At 32.6% G+C, this 19,669-nt stretch overlaps 3 protein-coding genes across 6 annotated transcripts; all 3 read left to right on the top strand.

The window, feature by feature from the left end:
- Positions 1-333: 333 nt before the first annotated feature.
- On the top strand, positions 334-6,750 carry LOC146904513 (putative disease resistance protein At1g50180). Of its 2 annotated transcripts, none has more exons than XM_085727954.1 (4): positions 334-407; positions 1,441-2,472; positions 4,028-5,845; positions 6,447-6,750. In XM_085727954.1, the coding sequence occupies exons 2-3, from the start codon at positions 1,449-1,451 to the stop codon at positions 5,815-5,817; spliced, it is 2,814 nt and encodes a 937-aa protein (XP_085584080.1). In that variant the 5' UTR covers positions 334-407; positions 1,441-1,448; the 3' UTR covers positions 5,818-5,845; positions 6,447-6,750. The 2 variants fall into 2 exon arrangements, with proteins under 2 accessions (XP_085584080.1, XP_085584081.1); XM_085727955.1 differs by having other exon boundaries at positions 4,028-5,856.
- Positions 6,751-8,060: 1,310 nt separating this feature from the next.
- On the top strand, positions 8,061-12,463 carry LOC146904512 (receptor-like protein kinase ANXUR2). Of its 2 annotated transcripts, none has more exons than XM_085727964.1 (3): positions 8,061-8,369; positions 9,984-10,623; positions 11,516-12,463. In XM_085727964.1, the coding sequence occupies exons 2-3, from the start codon at positions 10,002-10,004 to the stop codon at positions 11,845-11,847; spliced, it is 954 nt and encodes a 317-aa protein (XP_085584090.1). In that variant the 5' UTR covers positions 8,061-8,369; positions 9,984-10,001; the 3' UTR covers positions 11,848-12,463. The 2 variants fall into 2 exon arrangements, with proteins under 2 accessions (XP_085584090.1, XP_085584089.1); XM_085727963.1 differs by having other exon boundaries at positions 8,077-8,369; positions 9,928-10,623.
- Positions 12,464-14,430: 1,967 nt separating this feature from the next.
- On the top strand, positions 14,431-17,182 carry LOC146904511 (receptor-like protein kinase ANXUR2). Of its 2 annotated transcripts, XM_085727956.1 has the most exons (3): positions 14,431-15,160; positions 15,539-15,962; positions 16,933-17,182. In XM_085727956.1, exons 1-2 carry the CDS (start codon positions 14,443-14,445, stop codon positions 15,955-15,957), a joined length of 1,137 nt encoding a protein of 378 aa, XP_085584082.1. In that variant the 5' UTR covers positions 14,431-14,442; the 3' UTR covers positions 15,958-15,962; positions 16,933-17,182. The 2 variants fall into 2 exon arrangements, with proteins under 2 accessions (XP_085584082.1, XP_085584083.1); XM_085727957.1 differs by lacking the exon at positions 16,933-17,182 and having other exon boundaries at positions 14,454-15,160; positions 15,539-16,761.
- Positions 17,183-19,669: the final 2,487 nt, after the last annotated feature.

Below are 19,669 nucleotides of genomic sequence, written 5' to 3'. Positions count from 1 at the left end.
TGACCTATCATGTATTTATAGAGGTCAAGTGAGAAAACAAAAAAAAAAAATAATATAAGTTCAGTACCGCCACACGTAAACGACAATAATGAAAAAAAAAAGTGGGTTATTTTGATATATAAATATGAAAGGGGTCACTCACTACCAAAAAAAATGAAAGGGGGTCAGAATTGGAATTTATTTTGGTAACATCAGAAAAAAGAAATCTCCTACAGCACACAAAACGCGCTGGTCCCACACGCACAGCACACAAAACGCGCTTGCATACCACAAACAAAGGATAAGGGTAGTGTCCCGTGTTCTTATATACCACTAGAATACCATACCACAATCGCCGCTAAGCTCAACTCACTATTCAAGGTGATAGTTTTTCTTACCCCGACGAAGAAGAAGAAAACAAATTCAAGGTGATATATATTCTTTAATATTTTGCCTTATTCTCTAGTAATTTAGTATTACAAACAAATACATTAATCTTTGATATGTTTTCCATAGTCAACGCTGCTATCTTCAGTTTTATGGTTTCTGGAACATATTTAGAATAAACACAAATGTATACATATGTTTTATTAATTATTTTAGTTCATAGATAAAGTTGGTGTAAATTAAGAGACATTATATTCAATTTTACATACTTGTTTTTAGTTGTAACCATTGTTATCAAAAAGGTGACTTAAGTCCCAAAATCCTGGTTTTTGCGACTTTGCGTAGCTTCAACGACTCAAATCCATAGCAAAGTCCCAAAACAGGCAAAATCCTATCAAAGTCGCACAAAATCGCACAAAATCGTGAAATCCATTCAAAATCGCAGGATTTTGAAGGATTTTGTTCATTTTTCCGATAAGGGTCAATTTTTGACCCGGTTCGTAAATTGACCTGATTTGAATCCATGACCCGTTCTATAAATACCCAAAAGGCAATTTTTTTTTCATTCTTTCACTTCCCCTCACATTTATGTATATGTATTTTGTGGACTTTGAACTTTAGTCATTTATGACTATATGCAATATATAACATATATTTAACATTATTTTTGTTTTGGTAGAATCCTCAATTTTGATTGCGATTTTACGAGTCCCGACTTTGCTATCCTATATCGATTCTACAAAAGTCCTTGAGTAAAATCCTTCGATTTTGATTGCGATTTTACGAGTCCCGATTTTGCTACTCCCTTTCGACTTGAAGTAAAGTCCCGATTTTGATAACCTTGGTTGTAACTAACTTCAACCAATGATAAGAGATTTTTATGAAACCTATTTGGGTTGATCTAGTGGTGTTGGTTTGGGATCTTGGAGTGTGTTCCTCCTCAAGGTTTCAGGTTTGATTCTCCCCAGTATCAATTTGGATGGGTTGGTCTATGTAAGATTATGTAAACAATCATATGAGCTACACACTGTCTATGTAAGATATAATGCTTACATTATTAGAAATTTTCTGCAGGATAAATAATGATGATGGTTGAGTCAATTGTGTCATTTACAATTGAAAGGCTTGCTGACCTCTTAATTGAAGAAGCCAGTTTGTTAAGTGGGGTAAGTGGCCAAATCAAAGACTTGCAAATTGAACTAAAGAGGATGCAATGCTTCTTAAGGGATGCCGAGAGAAAGCAGGATGAATGTGGTGAGGCTATAAAGAATTGGATATCGGAGATCAGAAAATTAGCTTATGATGCTGAGGATGTGATTGAAACTTATGCCATAAAAAATTCATTTTCAAGAGTAATGACTCCTTTCTCCAAACTAAGGCATGATCATAAAGTTGGAAACAAGATTTTATCTATCAATTCTCAAATAGTCGGGCTTACTAGAAGTTTACAAACGTATGGTTTGATTGCAACAAGAGACAATGAACAATCAAATTTTGTGTTTGAGACACAGAGACAATTGAGATGGTCTTATTCTCATGTAGCTGATGAGTTAACTGTAGGCTTGGATGGGAACATAAAGAAAGTAGTGGAATGGCTACTAAATCAAGACCAACATTGTCAAATGGTTTATATTTGTGGAATGGGCGGTCTAGGTAAAACAACACTTGCTAAAAATGTTTATCATTATAGTTCCATTAGGCGACACTTTGAGGGTTTTGCTTGGGCTTATATATCTCAAAAATGCAATAGAAGAGAGGTTTGGGAGGGAATTTTACTTCAGCTTACTACTTCCTCTTCCAAAGAGGAGAGGGATGAGATTAGGAACATGAGAGATAATGAATTGGCAAAAAAGTTGTACAAAGTTCAACAAGAGAAAATGTGTTTGATCGTCTTGGATGACATCTGGAGCAATGAGACTTGGGATATTTTAAGTCCAGCCTTTCCATCAAAAAATACAAAGAGCAAGATAGTTTTTACATCACGCAATAAAGCCATTTCATCACATGTAGATCCCAAAGGCTTGCTTCATGAACCAGGGTTCTTAAATGCAGAAGATAGTTGGGCAGTGTTTCAAAAGAAAGCGTTTTCAGCAATAGATGATCCAGGTATATACTTGTATCTTGAGAATATATTTTTCTTTTCTGAACAAAAAATAGTTGTAGAAATTGATGTTTGTGTAGCAAAAGCTGTTCACAGTAGAATCATTGATTGATTTGAGAATTAGAAACATGAGTAATTAGTTTAACTAATTTAATTAATATAAGAGGAAATACATAATCTTCCTTTCACTAAGTTGGGTTGAGACAAGTTGTAGATTTCTCCTCTCATATTATTTGTCTATTCAATAGATGTCGATAAATCCAAAATTTCAGAAAAATAAAATATGGATTAGTTTCTTAAGCATATTCATTGTAATTGCATTTCCTTCTGGCATTCAAAGTTTTGACGTGACATTGATCTGCTTTATTGCTTTCTTTATCTGCAAAATAATTAGACGCGGGGTTCTATGAAAACAATTTTTTTTCCAGAAACACCGAAAATAATGAGCTTAAATCGGGGTATAGACTAGCACATGTATTTATTACATGCTATGTTAATATAGTAAAGATTCTCTCCAGTTCTTAAAAGAAATAGAGTTGTCCATTACGATAATTTTGGTGTATAAATATCTAATTATCCTCGACAATGTTGGAAAATGTGAATTTATGACCTTTATTCACTCCGAAACTATAGTAACAAACATCTTCATTTCTTTTGAGAAATGGAAGGATCTTACCTTATTAACTTGATCTTTTGCTTAGTTAAGAAGGGATTCTCACGAGCCGGTAAAATTTGCCTATTTGAAAATTTAAGTTGTTGAAGAATTGACTTTAATTTGTATTTGTAATAGGATATGAAGTTAAATTATGACAGATTTTTAAAATGTATGTTATTGAAGAATTGACATTAATTTACAAGATGAAATGGAGTCTATATGAGAGTAGACAAGATTTAAATATATTGAAGGTTTTAATATGTATTTGGTATCCGCAAATATATTACATTTTGGTTTTAGTCTCTGTAACTGTTATAGTTTAGTTTTGGTCCTTTCAAATTTTTTTATTTTGCTTTTGGTCCATGTTCTTTTGTTACATGCCTTGCAAAATTAATTTATATTGGAATTTGTCCCTGCAATATGTAGAATATGTGATTTTGGTCTTTACGTCATTAATATTGGAGGGACGAAAATCAATTATTCTACGTATCATAAGGATAAATTCCAATATAAACCAATTTTGCGCAAACTAAAACAAAAGAACAAGGACCAAAAGCAAAATAAAAAATATTGTAAGGACCAAAACCAAACAAAAAAAATTGAAGAGACTATAACCAAAAAGTGATACATTTAGAGAGACAAATCACACTTGCTCAAAAAAAAAATAAAAAAAGAGAGAGAGAGACAAATTACATATTTAAACTATATTAAATTATTTGGTGGGTGGAAATTATTGCAAAGATTAAAAATTGAGTTTATGATTTCGAAAAACTTGTACGGAAACAAGACAATATGTCAAAACTTTATGTCTATTGTTTGCATGTACATCTAGTAATCATTCATGCATTTTTATTTCTAGTACTATTTTCTCAATTAAGTTGAATACTAGCTTATACCTTTTGCAGAATTCACAATTTGCAATGAGTTTGAAAGATTAGGCAGAGATATGGTTGCAAAATGTGCTGGGCTGCCTTTGGCTATCATTGTACTTGGAGGGATTTTGGCTACAAAAGAAACAATCAATGAATGGGAAATGATCCATAAACATATAACCTCATACCTAATAAAAGGAGAGGTACTTGAAAGGGAATCAAGATTAGCTGGGGTATTAGACTTAAGTTATCATGACTTGCCTTATCAATTGAAAACTTGTTTTCTCTATTTAAGTCAATTTCCTGAAGACTTTGAGATACCAAAAAATAAATTAATTCAATTGTGGATTGCAGAAGGTTTTGTTTCATCTCGATATGAGATTGAAAGGGATGAAAGAGTGGAGGATGTTGCCGAGCGTTACCTAGGTAGCTTAATTAGTCGTTGTATGGTTCAAGTTGGTCAAATGGGGTCTACTGGAAAGATTAAAACTTGTCGACTCCATGATTTAATGCGTGATATGTGTTTGTCAAAGGCTATGAAGGAAAATTTTCTCTGTGTTATTAATAGATCACTACCAAACAATAATAGCATTAATGATGCATCATCATCTAATCTATTATTAGATGCAAGAAACACTGGTGGAGTTCGTAGGCTTGCTTTTTTCTTTGATTTGGATCCACACGTTGATAAATTGATTCCGCTTAATAAGCAAGTGAATGAACATCTCAGATCTCTTGTACATTTCAATGGTAAGAAATGCAGAGTTCAAGGTTGGAAACTACTTAGAACTGTTTTTGAGGACTTTAAATTACTTAGAGTTCTTGATCTTGAAGGTTTTAAGGGACCAAAGGGACAATTGTTGCCTAAAGAAGTTGGAAATTTGTTTTGGTTGAAATTTTTTAGTTTGAAAAGAACTTGTATACAAATTCTTCCATCTTCATTAGGCAAATTGGAAAATATGCAGAGCCTTAATTTGCAAACTATTACTAAAGTAAGTTGGGATTCAACTGTGGAAATTCCAAACATATTATGGAAGTTAAAGCAGTTGAGACATTTATATCTTCCTAATTGGTGTGGAGATGTTTGTGGCATTCTACAACTTGAAAATTTGATCAATTTACAGACACTAGTAAATTTTCCATCCAGTAAATGTGACGTAAAAGATTTGTTAAAACTGGAAAAGCTCCGAAAGTTGGTATTGAATGATCCAAGGTATTTTCAAAATTTTGCTGAAAGTTTTAGTGTCTGTAATGCAAAGTTGAAATGCTTGGAATCATTGTCCTTAAAAACCAACTTGCTTTCATTCCCTGAACAAGTGGTAGATGTTGAAAAATTGGTGTTGGGCTGTCCTTCACTTCACAAACTGCATGTAGAGGGAAGAATGGAAAGGCTTCCAGAAGCTCAATTATTTCCTCCACAGTTTTCAAAGTTAACTTTGTGGGGTTGTAAACTTGTGGAAGATCCAATGGTAACATTAGAGAAGCTTCCTAATTTGAAGTACCTAAGTGGATGGGAAATGTTTGTTGGAAAGAAAATGGTATGCTCAATAAATGGTTTTCCTAAACTTGAAGTTCTAGCTATCCGTGGCTTTTCTAATTTAGAAGAGTGGGCGGTCGAGAATCAAGCCATGCCTCATCTTTGTAGATTGAGCATATCTGATTGCAACAAGTTAAAGAGTGTTCCTGATGGATTAACATTTGTTGCTGGTCTAAGGGAGTTGGAGATAAGATGGATGCCTAAATCATTCAAGACTAAACTTGGAATTGATGGAGAGGATTATCACAAAGTACAACATGTTCCATCCATTGTATTTTTCAACTAAGCATGCAATTGAAATTATCAAATACCAGGTACAATATAGGTGAATTTCTCAAAATTCTTCTTTCTTCCCGTACATTTTCTTTATTTTATTATGTTCTGCTTTCTTTTGTGCATTGATTTTTCAATTAGGTATGCAATTTGACATGATAAAATACCTGCCTGGTTATATATGATTAGCCTGTGTTGAGAGTCCCACTATAGATAAGATATGGTATCAAAACCTAACGCTAGTGGGGAACTTGAGTCACGTTCCAAAGAGGCAGAAATCCCTCGGCTTACAACCTACAAGCCAGTTTGTAGAATTTGAGCTTAACGCTATAAATAAGACAATGTGTACAATTCATTTGACCATCTTTTAATCCATACAAATGTTACATTCAGAGTCTGCTCCGTATCTTTCTTATGCCTATGATTTTGTCTGTGTCCCCCTTGCGTTTCTCACATATTGTTACTATTTTCTAACCAAGCAAATGCGAAATAGGAAATACATGTTGTCAATATTGTTGATAATAAGTGATATTCTCTAAACATTTGAAATCTTATGTCATGTATAATGAAAATAAACTTATTTTGTTAGAAGTTTGCTTACACTGTAATTCATTTTTACAAATCTCCTCACTTCTTTTGCAGTATGGCAGCAGGTGTCATCATCGTTTCAATGCGCTTCAGAAGATTGAATTTTAAACTGTGAACTTTTATGATGAATACCTCCATTTCTGGTCTGTGTTTGTTTGCATCGACCCTTTGTTGAACTTATTTATGATATTTTATTGGTCATTGTACTATTTGGAGATATATATTTTTAGGGGTTGTACTATTTGTATATTTTAAATAGGTTTCTGAACTTCCTTGAAATAATAGGCTTCTGAACTAAAAATGTGTAATTGGATCCCTAAACTTTGTGGGTAATTTTTAATTAGGTCTTTGTTTTTCATGAGAGATCTCTAAATTTTTAAATAATTTGTAGTTTGGTCTCTAAATTTAGAGATCCAATTAAAAATTATTTAATAGATACATGACTCAATTCAAAACATTTTGTTGAAGGTCAAATTATCAATTCTTTTACAGAAAAACTGAGTTAAAGGAGTATATGAGATTGTTTAATCAATTAGTATTACAATCAGTTATACTGGTGACCCAACAAATTTCAAAACCAATTGGTGAAAATAAAATAAGAGGAAAACTCTATCTCAAAACTACGTGAAATAATACATCAATTACCTTTGTAAACAAAATGAGAGAGATTAAAACTCAAAGCTAATGCCACAATTGTCACCTGAAGAATCTAATCCTCCTTTCAATTCCAATCGTAATTTTTATCTTAAAATTCAAATTTTCTATTCTCTACCACTCTCTCTTCCTTATTTTCTCCAATACCTCTTCTTTATTTTTCCTTATTCTTTGATTCTCCCATACTATTAAATATTTGTCACTGATAAATACAGAAAAAGGCGGTTTTTTTTTTGTCGATGATAAAAACACACAGAAGAGTCCCGTAAGTGTAGCTCAGTTGGTAGCTACCAGGAATAATTTGTGCAGGGGTTGGGGTTCGAACCCCAGGTTCTCCATTTTTCCACACATAATGTGTGTGAATCTAACCACTAGACTACTTGACCAACAAAAAAAAAATACACACACAAGATATGTTTGACATTGATTTATAAGAAACAAGGGGTAAATAATAAATTGTGCAGAGGCCAAGGTTCGAACCCCAGATTCCTACTTCTCCACACATAATGTGTGTGAATCTAGCCACTAGACTACTTGACCAACAAAAAAAATACCACAAGATATGTTTGACATTGATTTATAAGAAACAAGGGGTAAATATTTGTCCCCAATACATAAAAAAATTGAAAAATGTTTGTCATTGAGACATAAAAATTTTGGATAAATATTCCTAAAACGAAAAATTTCACCAATAATTGTAATTTGTGATTAACATCATACCTGAGATAATAACTATTTAATAAGTTTTACGTGAAAGTGCAGTATAACTTATATCATAATAATATGAGAAAATATGATAAATGAATAAGACCAAAATTCATTTTCACGAATTTAACTCGATTGATAAAGATATTACATTGTATACGTAAAAGATGATGTTTAAACTTCACATCTCTCATTTATTTACGGTAAGAGATGAATGATTAGTCATCAAATTATTTGACAAAAAAATACGATTTAATTTTTTCCCGTTATTTAATGATTTATTTTTAATTTTAATTTTATTTTATTAGCTGTAAATAGATGATTGGATGTGGCTGAGAATGAGTTGTTAGCTAACTGTTCATGTAAGAATTTTTCTCCCCCTCCTTAAGAAATAGGACCACTGCGTTGAAGAATGGAAGAATAATTATACACAGAAATGAAGTCAAAGTAGAAAGCTAAAGATTGTTCGTTTTTGCTTTCTTCTTCCATTTTTTGCTCGAAGATGCATAAATGAATAAGGAAGTTTTATTTCATTCAAGGCTTTCTAGCTTCATTGGTTGAACTAAGTATGGAGCTGCTGATAAATGAAGATAAGCACTTCAGGATTTATTGATCCAGGTAAATTTTCATTTTTTATTAGCGCTTGTAATTAATGCTGAAGATTTATAAATTCTAGTTAAGTATGATGATATAAAAATGAGGCAAAAAATTCTGGTTCTGGTTGAAAGAATCATTAGTCTGACTCTATTTAGCTTTCGGCTAAACTCCGGATTACCCGACACCATTATCTTGGGAGGAAGAGGGATGAGACATATGAAGCACGGACATGCATCGGTGTATGACAGCGACACAACACATATGATTCCACTGAATTATGTGATTTTATGAAATTATTATGTGTCGGCGTGTCAGTGTCCGTGCTTCATAGACTAAAAACTTCTTGTGTCAGAAGAGAGAACCTTAACTGTTGTTTCAATGTCTTGTAAATTATAACCTGAAAAGAAAACAGTTTGATATGATTATCACTATCAAAATTGGCAGTAGCATCAAGAACCTAGGTATTTTGTTGGATAAGGTTGACATGTTAAAGCTTTTCAAGTCCTTCCTTTTTGCTGAAAGTTTGTATAAACTAATCTAGTGGTCTGTCACATAATGCAACAATAGATTAGATAGTACATCAGATGTATAATTAAGCATTAACCTACTTTGCCTTTTCGAAACACAAACAAAATCAATATGCTATGAATCAAACAATAAAAAAAGCCTAAAACCAGAGCAGAATTCAATAAAAGCTAGAAACCATTACTTCTCTCTTGCCTGTGATTTTCCTCAGTTTTTTTGTTTTTGTTTTGAAACTCGGTATCGGACCTTAGGACCGACTAATCTGAGGGACCAATCCCACCGTCCACTAGTGCAGGGCCTAATTGAAGACATAACGAAGTCTTGTGTGTACTAGTCCAACACAAGAATTGTTAGCTCCTGAACTATGAAGCACATATACTCCTTGGATTAGATGGGTCCTAGTGTCAGATACGTATCGTGTCCGACATCGACACGACACTGACACATATGATTATATTGAATTGTGTAATTTTCTCAAATAATTATCCGTGTCAACCTGTCCGTGTCTGAGTTTGTGCTTCACAACTCTGGCAGATTCGAACATGAGATCTAGAGAGGAGCACACTCCAAGGTCCCTGTAATGATCAGAGCAAAACACAGAGAATGAGAGAATACCATAATTTTAAGAAAAATCTAACAGAAATCATTAAGAGAAACCACTGGATTAAAAATCATACAACAATTTACTGGTATAGTTCATATACTTAAGACGTTAAAACAAGAAAATAAAACATAAATGTGAAAATACTATATAGAAATTCTGTTATTTACTTTGGAACTACAACATAATTCACTTAACATATGAACCATATGTTAATTCCACAACAATTTTGGTGTCTGGTTTTTGCTTTTGTTTATTGCCACCAACACTTTGATGCCCAATTTCAGTGTAGTTGTATGTTTCAACAGGACGAGGCAGGAGAGTTTTCTTCTGCACCGTCCCTATTTGCTACATTAGTCTGTGTCCCCGTTCACTACCTCATAGTTTTTCCGATCCCCCGTATCTGTGAACCAAAAAATATTTGGCTTGTAATACATTACATAAAATATGTAGGCTTGGTTGTTAAGTACATCTGAATCTGACCTTTATTATCGTTGGCCATGAAACAGAACTCTAACGTGGGAAATATGCTTGTAAAATATTCAAAGCTTAAAAGTTCTTCCAAGAAACAATATCCAACAGTTATAGAAGAGCTATGCCATCCATTTTCTCTGGACGATCTTAAGAAAGCTACCAATAACTTTGACGAACATCGAAGAATAGGGTTAACAGAATTCAGTATAGCTTACAAAGGTTATCTCAAACATAATAATGGTGAATCTGATTATCCAATAGCAGTGAAACGGATGATACATATATATAATGAATGGAAGTTCAAGAAGGAAATTGAACTCAACTGCCAGCTTCATCACCCGAATTTGACGTCTTTTATAGGATTCTGTGACCACAAGTACGAGAAAATTCTTGTGTATGAGTACATGTCCAATGGCTCTCTCTATGATCACTTACTTTCGAGGGATATGGAATCCTTGTCATGGAAGAAAAGGCTTGAAATATGCATTGGAGCTGCAAAAGGACTACACTACCTTCACACTGGAGCAAAACGTGCAATATTTCACTGTGATATAAAGCCTGAAACCATTCTTTTAGATAAGAATATGGTACCAAAACTGTCGCATCTTGGATTTTCCTTACAAGGGAAGCTTTCTAACTCAAAGCCAAAACCAATTGAAGTCAACAAGCTTAATGGTGAGTCAATTTCTTTTATTTTTAGAGTAAAAACTTAAATTAGTTGTAGACTTCTGGTTGAAATTGTTGTGTTTTTAGTATGGGTCGTGTTTTACTTTTTATTAACTCTATTTTAACTCCAATCTCTTTATAATATAGGATATGATTTGAGTCTGGTAGTGCCTGAAGTGTCAACGTAATTGGGATTTCATATTTCACAAATGATGTCTTTGAATTGCATTAGCCCTTTTTCTTAAAAAAAAATATTTGAGTTTTACTCAATACACTTCCTCACACTCAGTACTATTGGAGTTGGTGTGCGGACTATGTTTTCAAATTGGTTCTAGTTCTTGGCGCAACTTTTATAAACTACTTTCAAGTCTCTTTTTATTGTAGGATTTGGGTTTTTTCAATAACAGTGATAAAACTTTGACATGTTAGTCCCTAAATGTCCTGGTTTTGTCATTCTTTAGAGGCATGTTCTAATATTTTCTTTACTAGTTATGAAGTAAAATTTTTTAAGAACTAAAATGTTATATTCAATCATTGTCATGCAACTTTGTCAGGAATTCATTTTGGCCTTCACTCATATTTTTATCAGAATGAAGACTTATTTTGGTCTCTCACAATTTGTTTGCGGCCCAATTCATTCCGTGACAAAACATCGTACCATATTAGTCCCTGACATTTCATACAGAGACAAATTAGACCCCGTGCTATAATGGGTCAATATAACATAGGGGCTAATTTGTCCCAGTATAAAAATGCTAGAGACTAGGGTATTATTTTTTTCATCAGGGACTGAATTGGGCAGCAAACAAATTGCGATGGAACAAATTGGGTCTTTATTCTCTTTATAACATTAGGTTACATTACATGGCACCAAAGTATGTCCTAACCAATACTTTCGCAGATAAATCTGACGTTTACTCCTTTGGTATGGTTCTACTTCAAGTAGCATGCACAGATTGGTTTTTTGATAAGTCATTTAATCCAGCTAATTTTTTCAAGAGGTTCCGAGCTGATGAGATTATTGATCCCACTCTCATGAGATTGATTGTGCCGCAATGTTTGGTAGTGTTCATGGATATTATGAAAAGATGCTTGAATATAGAACCAAATGAAAGACCAGCTATGGGTGAGGTCGAGGTTGAACTTGAGCATGCTTTGGCACTGCAGGAGGAAGCAGATTGTGGGAAACGTAATGGTGGTTTTCACCTTTTTTCAAGCACCAGTTCTACCTAATTAACCACGGTAAGCTCCCATTTGGGCTGAGAATAAATTTTATGGATGTTGTGCTTCCTTTTTGGCTTGCTTCTAAATACAATTCTTGGAATGAATAAAGGAAAGAAAAAGAAAATGTATACTCTCCCTACATTACATTCCTGTTACGACGAGAATTTCAATTTTGATTCGACAAGCATCTATTGTATAGTGTCAAAGTGAAGATTAAGAGTTCCAGTAGTGACTATCAAAAGCTGGATCAATGAAGTAAAAACATGTTGTCTATATGTGAGCGTCGACAAGATGAAGGTTGTGTCAGATGGACGAGTTCAAGATCAAGACGAAACACACAAGGTCAAGGACGACAATGGCAAAACTGATATATGTTGGTTGGAAGTTATTTTTCTGCAGATGAGGAATGTCCCTAAACTACTTTATTTTCTCCACGAAATTTAGAAAATGGCAATATTTTCGGTTTCTTAAATTTTTTGATAAAGAAAAATTTTAAATATAGGATATGGAACATTTTTGTATAATTTTGAATTTGAGTTCAAGTTAGAACAGATGTAGATTAAAGGTTCAAGCCTTGCTTCCATTTCCGTAAAAAATATATGATTGACTCGAGACGTGAAAGAAACTAATTGTTGAAATGAAACTTTCGTACACATGCTTTTTAGATCAAAATGGACAAGTCAAAAACGAAGAAGCTTCAGTTTTCTACTTCGATTTGATTTGTCTATAGTCTATACCACTCCAATGAAATGAAGGTCCCATTCTTAAGGTTCAACTTGGAAGTAGATTGAGGCAGTTGAAAGGCTAAATCTATATTGTAACATATATTTAATTTTTTTTTTTTTTTTTTTTTTTTTTTTTTATTTTTTATAAAAAAGTGCTATAATATATGATCACATAACAATTCAATCATATTTTATTTATTTTTAATAAAATTTTATAGCATGCATATTTTATGTAAAATCTATTGTATTCGGTGATTAAAACATTAATAAATTTTAATAAATTTTATCATATTTAATTGTAGAGTAAAAAACACTTTTGAAATAATAATAGTCTCGAGTTTTAGTTGCTTCATTTGATATAAATATAATATTTTAAAATGATTTCTAGTGCCAACAACATTTTCTTTTTATTAAAGAAATTTTTTTATGATTAAAATAAAATCTTCAAAGTGTTTAAAACAACTATATCTTTAACATAAACTTTATATAAATTGGATCAATTTAATTATTATTATTTTTTATAAAAAAAATCAATATAATTAGATATATTAATCCAAACAAATATGTGTTAAACTAGCACGTATACAAAGTTACGCACACCAATAAATAACACAAGCCTTGTGGGACTAAGTCACAATAAGGCTTGAACCAAATTAAAATAAAATGACATACAAGCCATTACATTGGTTTAATTAATTACTTAACATAATCTAACACGTGTGATCTAAATTTCTGAAAGAGTGGACAAATAGATGAAACTAAATAGAGAATTGAAGCTTCCTCGTTTTTGTCTTCCTCCATTTTGCTCGAACAACCATGAATAAGCAAGTTTCATCAAGTCAACGTAGAAATTCGAAGGACCATAAGGAAGTTTAATAAATTAAATTCTTTCAAGTCTCAAGTCATCACAACATTTTCTATAAACGATAAGCTTCCAAGATTCCTTCCTTCAACAAAGTATTAGCTGATTCCTTTTGCTTATCATGGACGATAGCGCTTGAGGATTGATCTTGCAGGTCAAATTTAATCTATTTTGTCTTTCTTTTTTTTTTTTTTTTGTAAAATAGACCGTTGTCTTAAATTCCGTCCACGCATATTGCAATGTTTCTACCAAATAATACAATCTTCTTTACATTGCTTACAAGTAGATTCTTTCTGTTGGATGGATAGCTCATGAAACGTTTATAAATTTCAGGTACTTGGTTTAAGGCGTTCTTGATTTTTTGTTTTGAATGACAAATACTAGTGTATTAATTGTTAGATTAACATTTTCTCTTTTGTTAAGATTCAATCCTAGATCGTTAACTTCTTAACTCATTTAATCCTTTATCTGATCATCTCAACCAAGCGAGCTACTTGGATAGTAGCACTATCCCTCTCGCGGACTCTGTGCTCCATATTACTCGCTGTCTCCTCTCTACCTCGGAGAGTTTTTTTTATCTCGGTTACTGGTAATAAAAATATGTTTAGCTGGTCGAGATTGTTTAGCTCTGCATTACCTTTGAAAAAACCAGAAATTACTTGTAAGTTATCCAAGTTGAGAGCCTTTGTTTTTTTTCCAAAAGAAATGTAATGACTTCATTTAAGATAGATGCAAAGGAAATATTGATTTACTAAACTTTTTTATCATTTAAAATATTATAATTATTTTAAATTTATGTCTATCTCTCCTCTCTTAAATGAAATATATATTTCATTTCCTTTGAGAAATCCAAAGTATCTCAAATCAAAGTAGATTCATTTACCACTGACTAATTAGAAAATGGTTTGATATTCAAAATTTTCCCACTTTTTTTCTTCCTTTTGTTTTACTTATTTTAGTTTAATTATATGATGCATTTACAACCACCCCTCCTTCCCTAAAAGGCATTCATGTTTCATGATGAAATGTAGGATTGGTTTTTATGTACCTCTGAATGCGAACCTTGATCATTGGCTATCAAACAGAAATATCATGGGAAATATGCTTGTAAAATACTCAAATCATAAAAGTTCATCCAGGAAGCAATATCCAACATTTATAAAAGAAATATGCCATCAATTTTCTCTTGAAGATCTTAAGAAATCGACCAATAACTTTGATGAAACTCGAAAACTTGGACAATCACTATACAGTATAGTGTACAAAGGTTATCTAAAACATAATGGTGAAAATGAGTATCCAGTAGCATTGGAGAGGATGACACTTAGATTGGGCAATTGGATGTTCAAGAAGGTAATTGAACTCCAAAGCCAACTTCATCACCCAAATTTGACATCCTTAATAGGATTTTGTGACGAAAAAGATGAGAAAATTATAGTGTATGAGTACATGTTCAATGGTTCTCTCTATGATCACTTACGTTCAAGGGATTTAGAATCACTCTCATGGAAGAAAAGGCTTCAAATATGCATTGGAGCTGCAAAAGGACTACACTATCTTCACACCGGAGCAAAGCGCACAATATTTCACTGTGATATAAAGCCTCGAGCCATTCTTTTAAATAACCAAATGGTACCAAACCTCGCGCAACTTGGAATTTCCTTGCAAGAGAAGCGTTCTAAATCAAAGCCAACAATGATTAAACTCGACACCGATGAACTCCACAACATTATTGGTAATTTATTTTCTTTTATTTTTAGAGGAAGCATTGAAGTTAGGTATATAATTCTGGTTGAAACTGTTGTGTGCATCATTAGTAGGATGAAAAACATCACATTTTTTATTATTATTATTTTAAAGTTTTTTCCTTTTGTTTATGTAGAATTTGAGTTTTTCTTAATATACCTTCTTTTGGTGCATTGAAAACGATAAAGCTTAGACATGATAGTCCCTAAATGCCCAAATTTTCTTCTTCTTAAAAGAGCAATGTGTTCTAATATTTTCATTCTCAAGCACTAATTATGAAAGAAAGTTATTGAATAAATAAAATGGTATATGCAAGTTTTGTCGATAATTTCTGAAGTTAAGTTACACAAAATGCTTTTGTTGATAGGATCGACTGGCCATGGATACATGGCGCCAGAGTGTGTCCGAACCAATACATTCACAGATAAATGTGATGTTTACTCCTTTGGTATGGTTCTGCTTGAAGTAGCCGGCACAAATTACAAGAATACTATCTTTGATAAGATGGTCATGTTAGAAAAGTCATCTAATCCAGCTAACTTTTTGGAGAGGTTCCCTCCTGATGAGATTATTGATCCCATTCTCATGAGATTGATAGCGCCGCAATGTTTGGAAGTGTTCATGGATATCATGAAAAGATGCTTGAATATAGAACCAAATGAAAGGCCGACGATGGATGAGGTTGAGGTTGAACTTGAGCATGCTCTAGCACTGCAAGAGGAAGCAGATTGGGGAAAAAGTAATGGTGATTTTACCTTTTTCCAAGCACCAGTTCGACATAATTAACTATGGTAAGTTGCCATTCGGGCTGAGAATAAATTTTATGCATGTTGTGCTTCTAAATACAATTCTTGGAATGAAAAAAGGATAGAAAAAGAAAATGTATACACTATCTTCACACCGGAGCAAAGTGCACAATTCTTCATTGTGATATAAAGCCTCAAACCATTCTTTTAGATAACAAAATGGTACCAAAACTAGCGCAACTTGGAATTTCCTTACAAGAGAATCATTTTAAATCAAAGGCAACACCGACTATACTTGACACCAATAATCAACTCCTTAACATTATTTTTGATTCACTTTCTTCTATTTTTAGGGTAAAGACTCAAATTAGTCATGCAATTCTTGTTGAAATTGTTGTTGTGTATCCTTACTAGGATTAAAGGGCAACCCGATGCACTAGAGCTCCCGCATATGCAGGGTCCGAGAAGGGTTCCCACCATTTGGTGTATTGTACGCACCTTACCCTGTTTTACACAAGAGGTTGTTTCCATGACTTGAACCCGTGGCCTTTCAGTCACATGACAACAACTTTACCAGTTGCGCCAGGGTTACCCCTCCCTTACTAGGATGAAAAGCACACAATTTATATTTCTATATGTTTTATCGTTTTCTAATGTAGAATTTGAGTGTTTCTTAATATACCTCACGCCTAGTACTATAGGGTTGACTTGGTGCATAGAGTATACATTTATATTAGTTCTAATTCATCCTTACAAATTCAGTTTATAATGTTTAAGGAACCGCTCTTTATTAACCTTTTTAATGTGGCACTTAAGTTTATTTCAATGAAAATGATAAAGTTGGTCATGATAATCCCTAAATGCCCTGGGTTTCTCCTTCTTAAAAGACTAGTTTCTGAAATTTTCCTTCTCGAGAACCAATTATGAAAATAAAATTCTGAAGAAATAAAATGGCATATGCAAGTTTTGTTGATTATTTCAGAAGTTAAGTTAGATAGAATGCTTTTGTTGACAGGTACAACTGGCCATTGTTACACGGCGCCAGAGTGTGTCCGAACAAATACTTTCACAAATAAATGTGATGTTTACTCTTTTGGTACGGTTCTACTTGATGTAGCATGCACAAACGACAAGTATACGATCTTGGATAAGATGAAAGTGTTCATGGACAAAATTGAGTTCTTAGAAAAGGATATAATTAATGAAGTTAGCTTTTTCGAGAAGTTCCTAGATGCTGAGATTATGGATCCCATTCTTAATAGAATGATTGCACCAAAATCTTAGGCAGTGTATATGGATATCATGAAAATACGTTTGAATATAGAACCAAATGAAAAACCAACAATGGGTGACGTCGTTGAGGTTGAATACAATTCTTGGAATAACAAAGAAAAGAAAAAGGAAATATATATTTTCCAAATGTTCCTGTTACAACGATTTTAATTTTAATTTGACAAACATTTATGATATAGTGTCAAAGAGAAGATTAAGAGTTTTGGTAGTGACTGTCAAAAGTTACATCAATGGAGTAAAAACACGTTGTTGACAAGATGTAGGTGATGTCAAATGGAAGATTTCAAGATCAAGACCAAACACACAAGTGAAGATGAACATCGTTCTAGAATCTTTGAAGATGAAATCGACAAAAACTAACTGAGAATCAAATTTTGTTATCGAGTCAATGGTGAGAAAATGATAGAAAATGCTATTTATAGCATGTCAATCTAACAAACTATTAGTAGTCAATCTAACTAACTCTAAATAAGATCGGTGAGTCTGCATAACTAACTCTACTAGGCTATTCTAGGCTATGTTGTGCTCACCATGATAATTAACAATCCTATGGTTGATTAGCTAGAATTAAGCTAAAAACCAATTACTTGGTCTGCAAGTAAACTCTTATTCACTTATTTTGTTATGCTTAACACCTTCCCTAAAGCTGAACATGGTAGATATTTAACATGTTGAGCATGGAAATGAATGAGTGAAAACTTTTAGTAGGCAATGACATAGTAAAAAAATCTGCAAGCTGAAATCTGGAATTAACATGAAGTCGTTTGTAGACACCTTGTTGCACCTCAATTGGGAATACGTTTGGAAAATGAAATGTATCATCCTCATTGGTCCATAAAATGACAAATGATAGATACATTTTAGTTCTTCCAAGATTTGGCATTTGAATTTGCACTTCATGAATCAAAACTTTGTTTGGTAATATTTTTAGCAGGTTAGATTTTACAACGAATTGTTAATAATATATTTTTCATTTGGTTGTTGCATTTGTTTTATTGCCTTGCGGGTTATTAGATACAACAATTGGCAAAGAGGAGACACATTAAATATGATTTTATTTCGTTGGGAAAAATCTTCAATTTAGGTATGAGATAAGAGTGGGTTCCAATCCATAAGTGTTTATGGTCGGATTAGGCAAGAGTATCAAATCGTTTATCAAGTAATAAAGTGATAAGTAGAGTATCGCATCGTATTCACAGAGATTGTCGTTTCGTCTAAACAATTTGCGTTACTTATTTGGGAACAATAAAATAAATAAAGATATAATGGTTTAGAGTTTTGCAATTTTATTTGTTTGCGACATAGAAAAGTTACTTATTTGATTGCAGAATGATAGCGGCGGTTAGAATTCTTTGAATCCCCTCTGTTTATTTGTTGGAATTAATTAACAGTCAAGTAAAATTCAGTTATTCTAAGTAGACTATCTAAGTGATGAGTTCGTCGGGACGTGATAACCTAATCAGTTTTTCAAGTTGCACCTGCTGGTCACACGATGATCCTTACGTGTGGGGTCTTACTCCCTCATGGGTAATTGAAACATAAACTTAAATTTGAGTTCCTAAATTTCCAAAGGTTCCAGTGTTCCTAAAGGTTCTCTCATCTATTTATAGGACACAAATGTGGCAAGTTACAAGTATATGAAGAGTCATAAGACTAAATGTCAATAACAATGAATATAAGCATTCACTCATAGGAGTTAAGGAACATAGAAAACCTTAGGGTAATGGACGTCCACATCATATTAATATTATTCATAACAAAGAATTTATTATATTATCTTTTTTGTTATATTGTTGGTGTCATTGAAATAGATAAACATGTTTAGTTTGGTTTGTTATAATTTGAAAGTAACAAACAATGATATTTATAATTTTAATCAAAATTTAATAAAAAAACACCGTTCATAATTTTAAAACTTTAACGCAATAAAAAGAACGGAAAGACAAACACGTGAATGTCTGCCTTTTCGCTAGTTTAACTAGTTGTTATTGTTGTAATTGTTAATATTCTTGTTGCTGAACAAATATGATGAGATGTATATTTGATGATGTATATGTAATGTGATGTATGTGATATGATAAGTACACTTTGATTAGTTATACAACGTGATAACCTTATACTCTCTCCGTTTTAAAATGAGTGTCGCTTTAGCCAAATTGCATGCAGATTAAGGAATGGAATGAAATAATCATTAGACATAACAATTTTACTAAACTGCCCTTGTTTTATATGAAAAAGACAAACTTTAAGTTGCATTGAAAATTATGTGAAAAAAGTTGGAGTATTTATTGAGGGTAAAGTTGGAAGAAAAAAATTAAAGTTGTATTGAAAATGTAAAGTGACATTCATTTTAAAACAATTTTTTTGGCTAAAACGACACTCATTTTGAAACGGAGGGAGTATGAGAATATGTGATGGTGATAGATGTGATTAACTTGAGATGAATGAATATTGTTATC

This window comes from Medicago sativa, chromosome 7 (assembly GCF_051527215.1).
Source record: "Medicago sativa cultivar Bolivia chromosome 7, Bolivia_mono, whole genome shotgun sequence".
Taxonomy (NCBI): Eukaryota; Viridiplantae; Streptophyta; class Magnoliopsida; order Fabales; family Fabaceae; genus Medicago; species Medicago sativa.
Note: the sequence above shows the minus strand (reverse complement) of the source record. Positions and strands in the feature narration are given on the sequence as shown.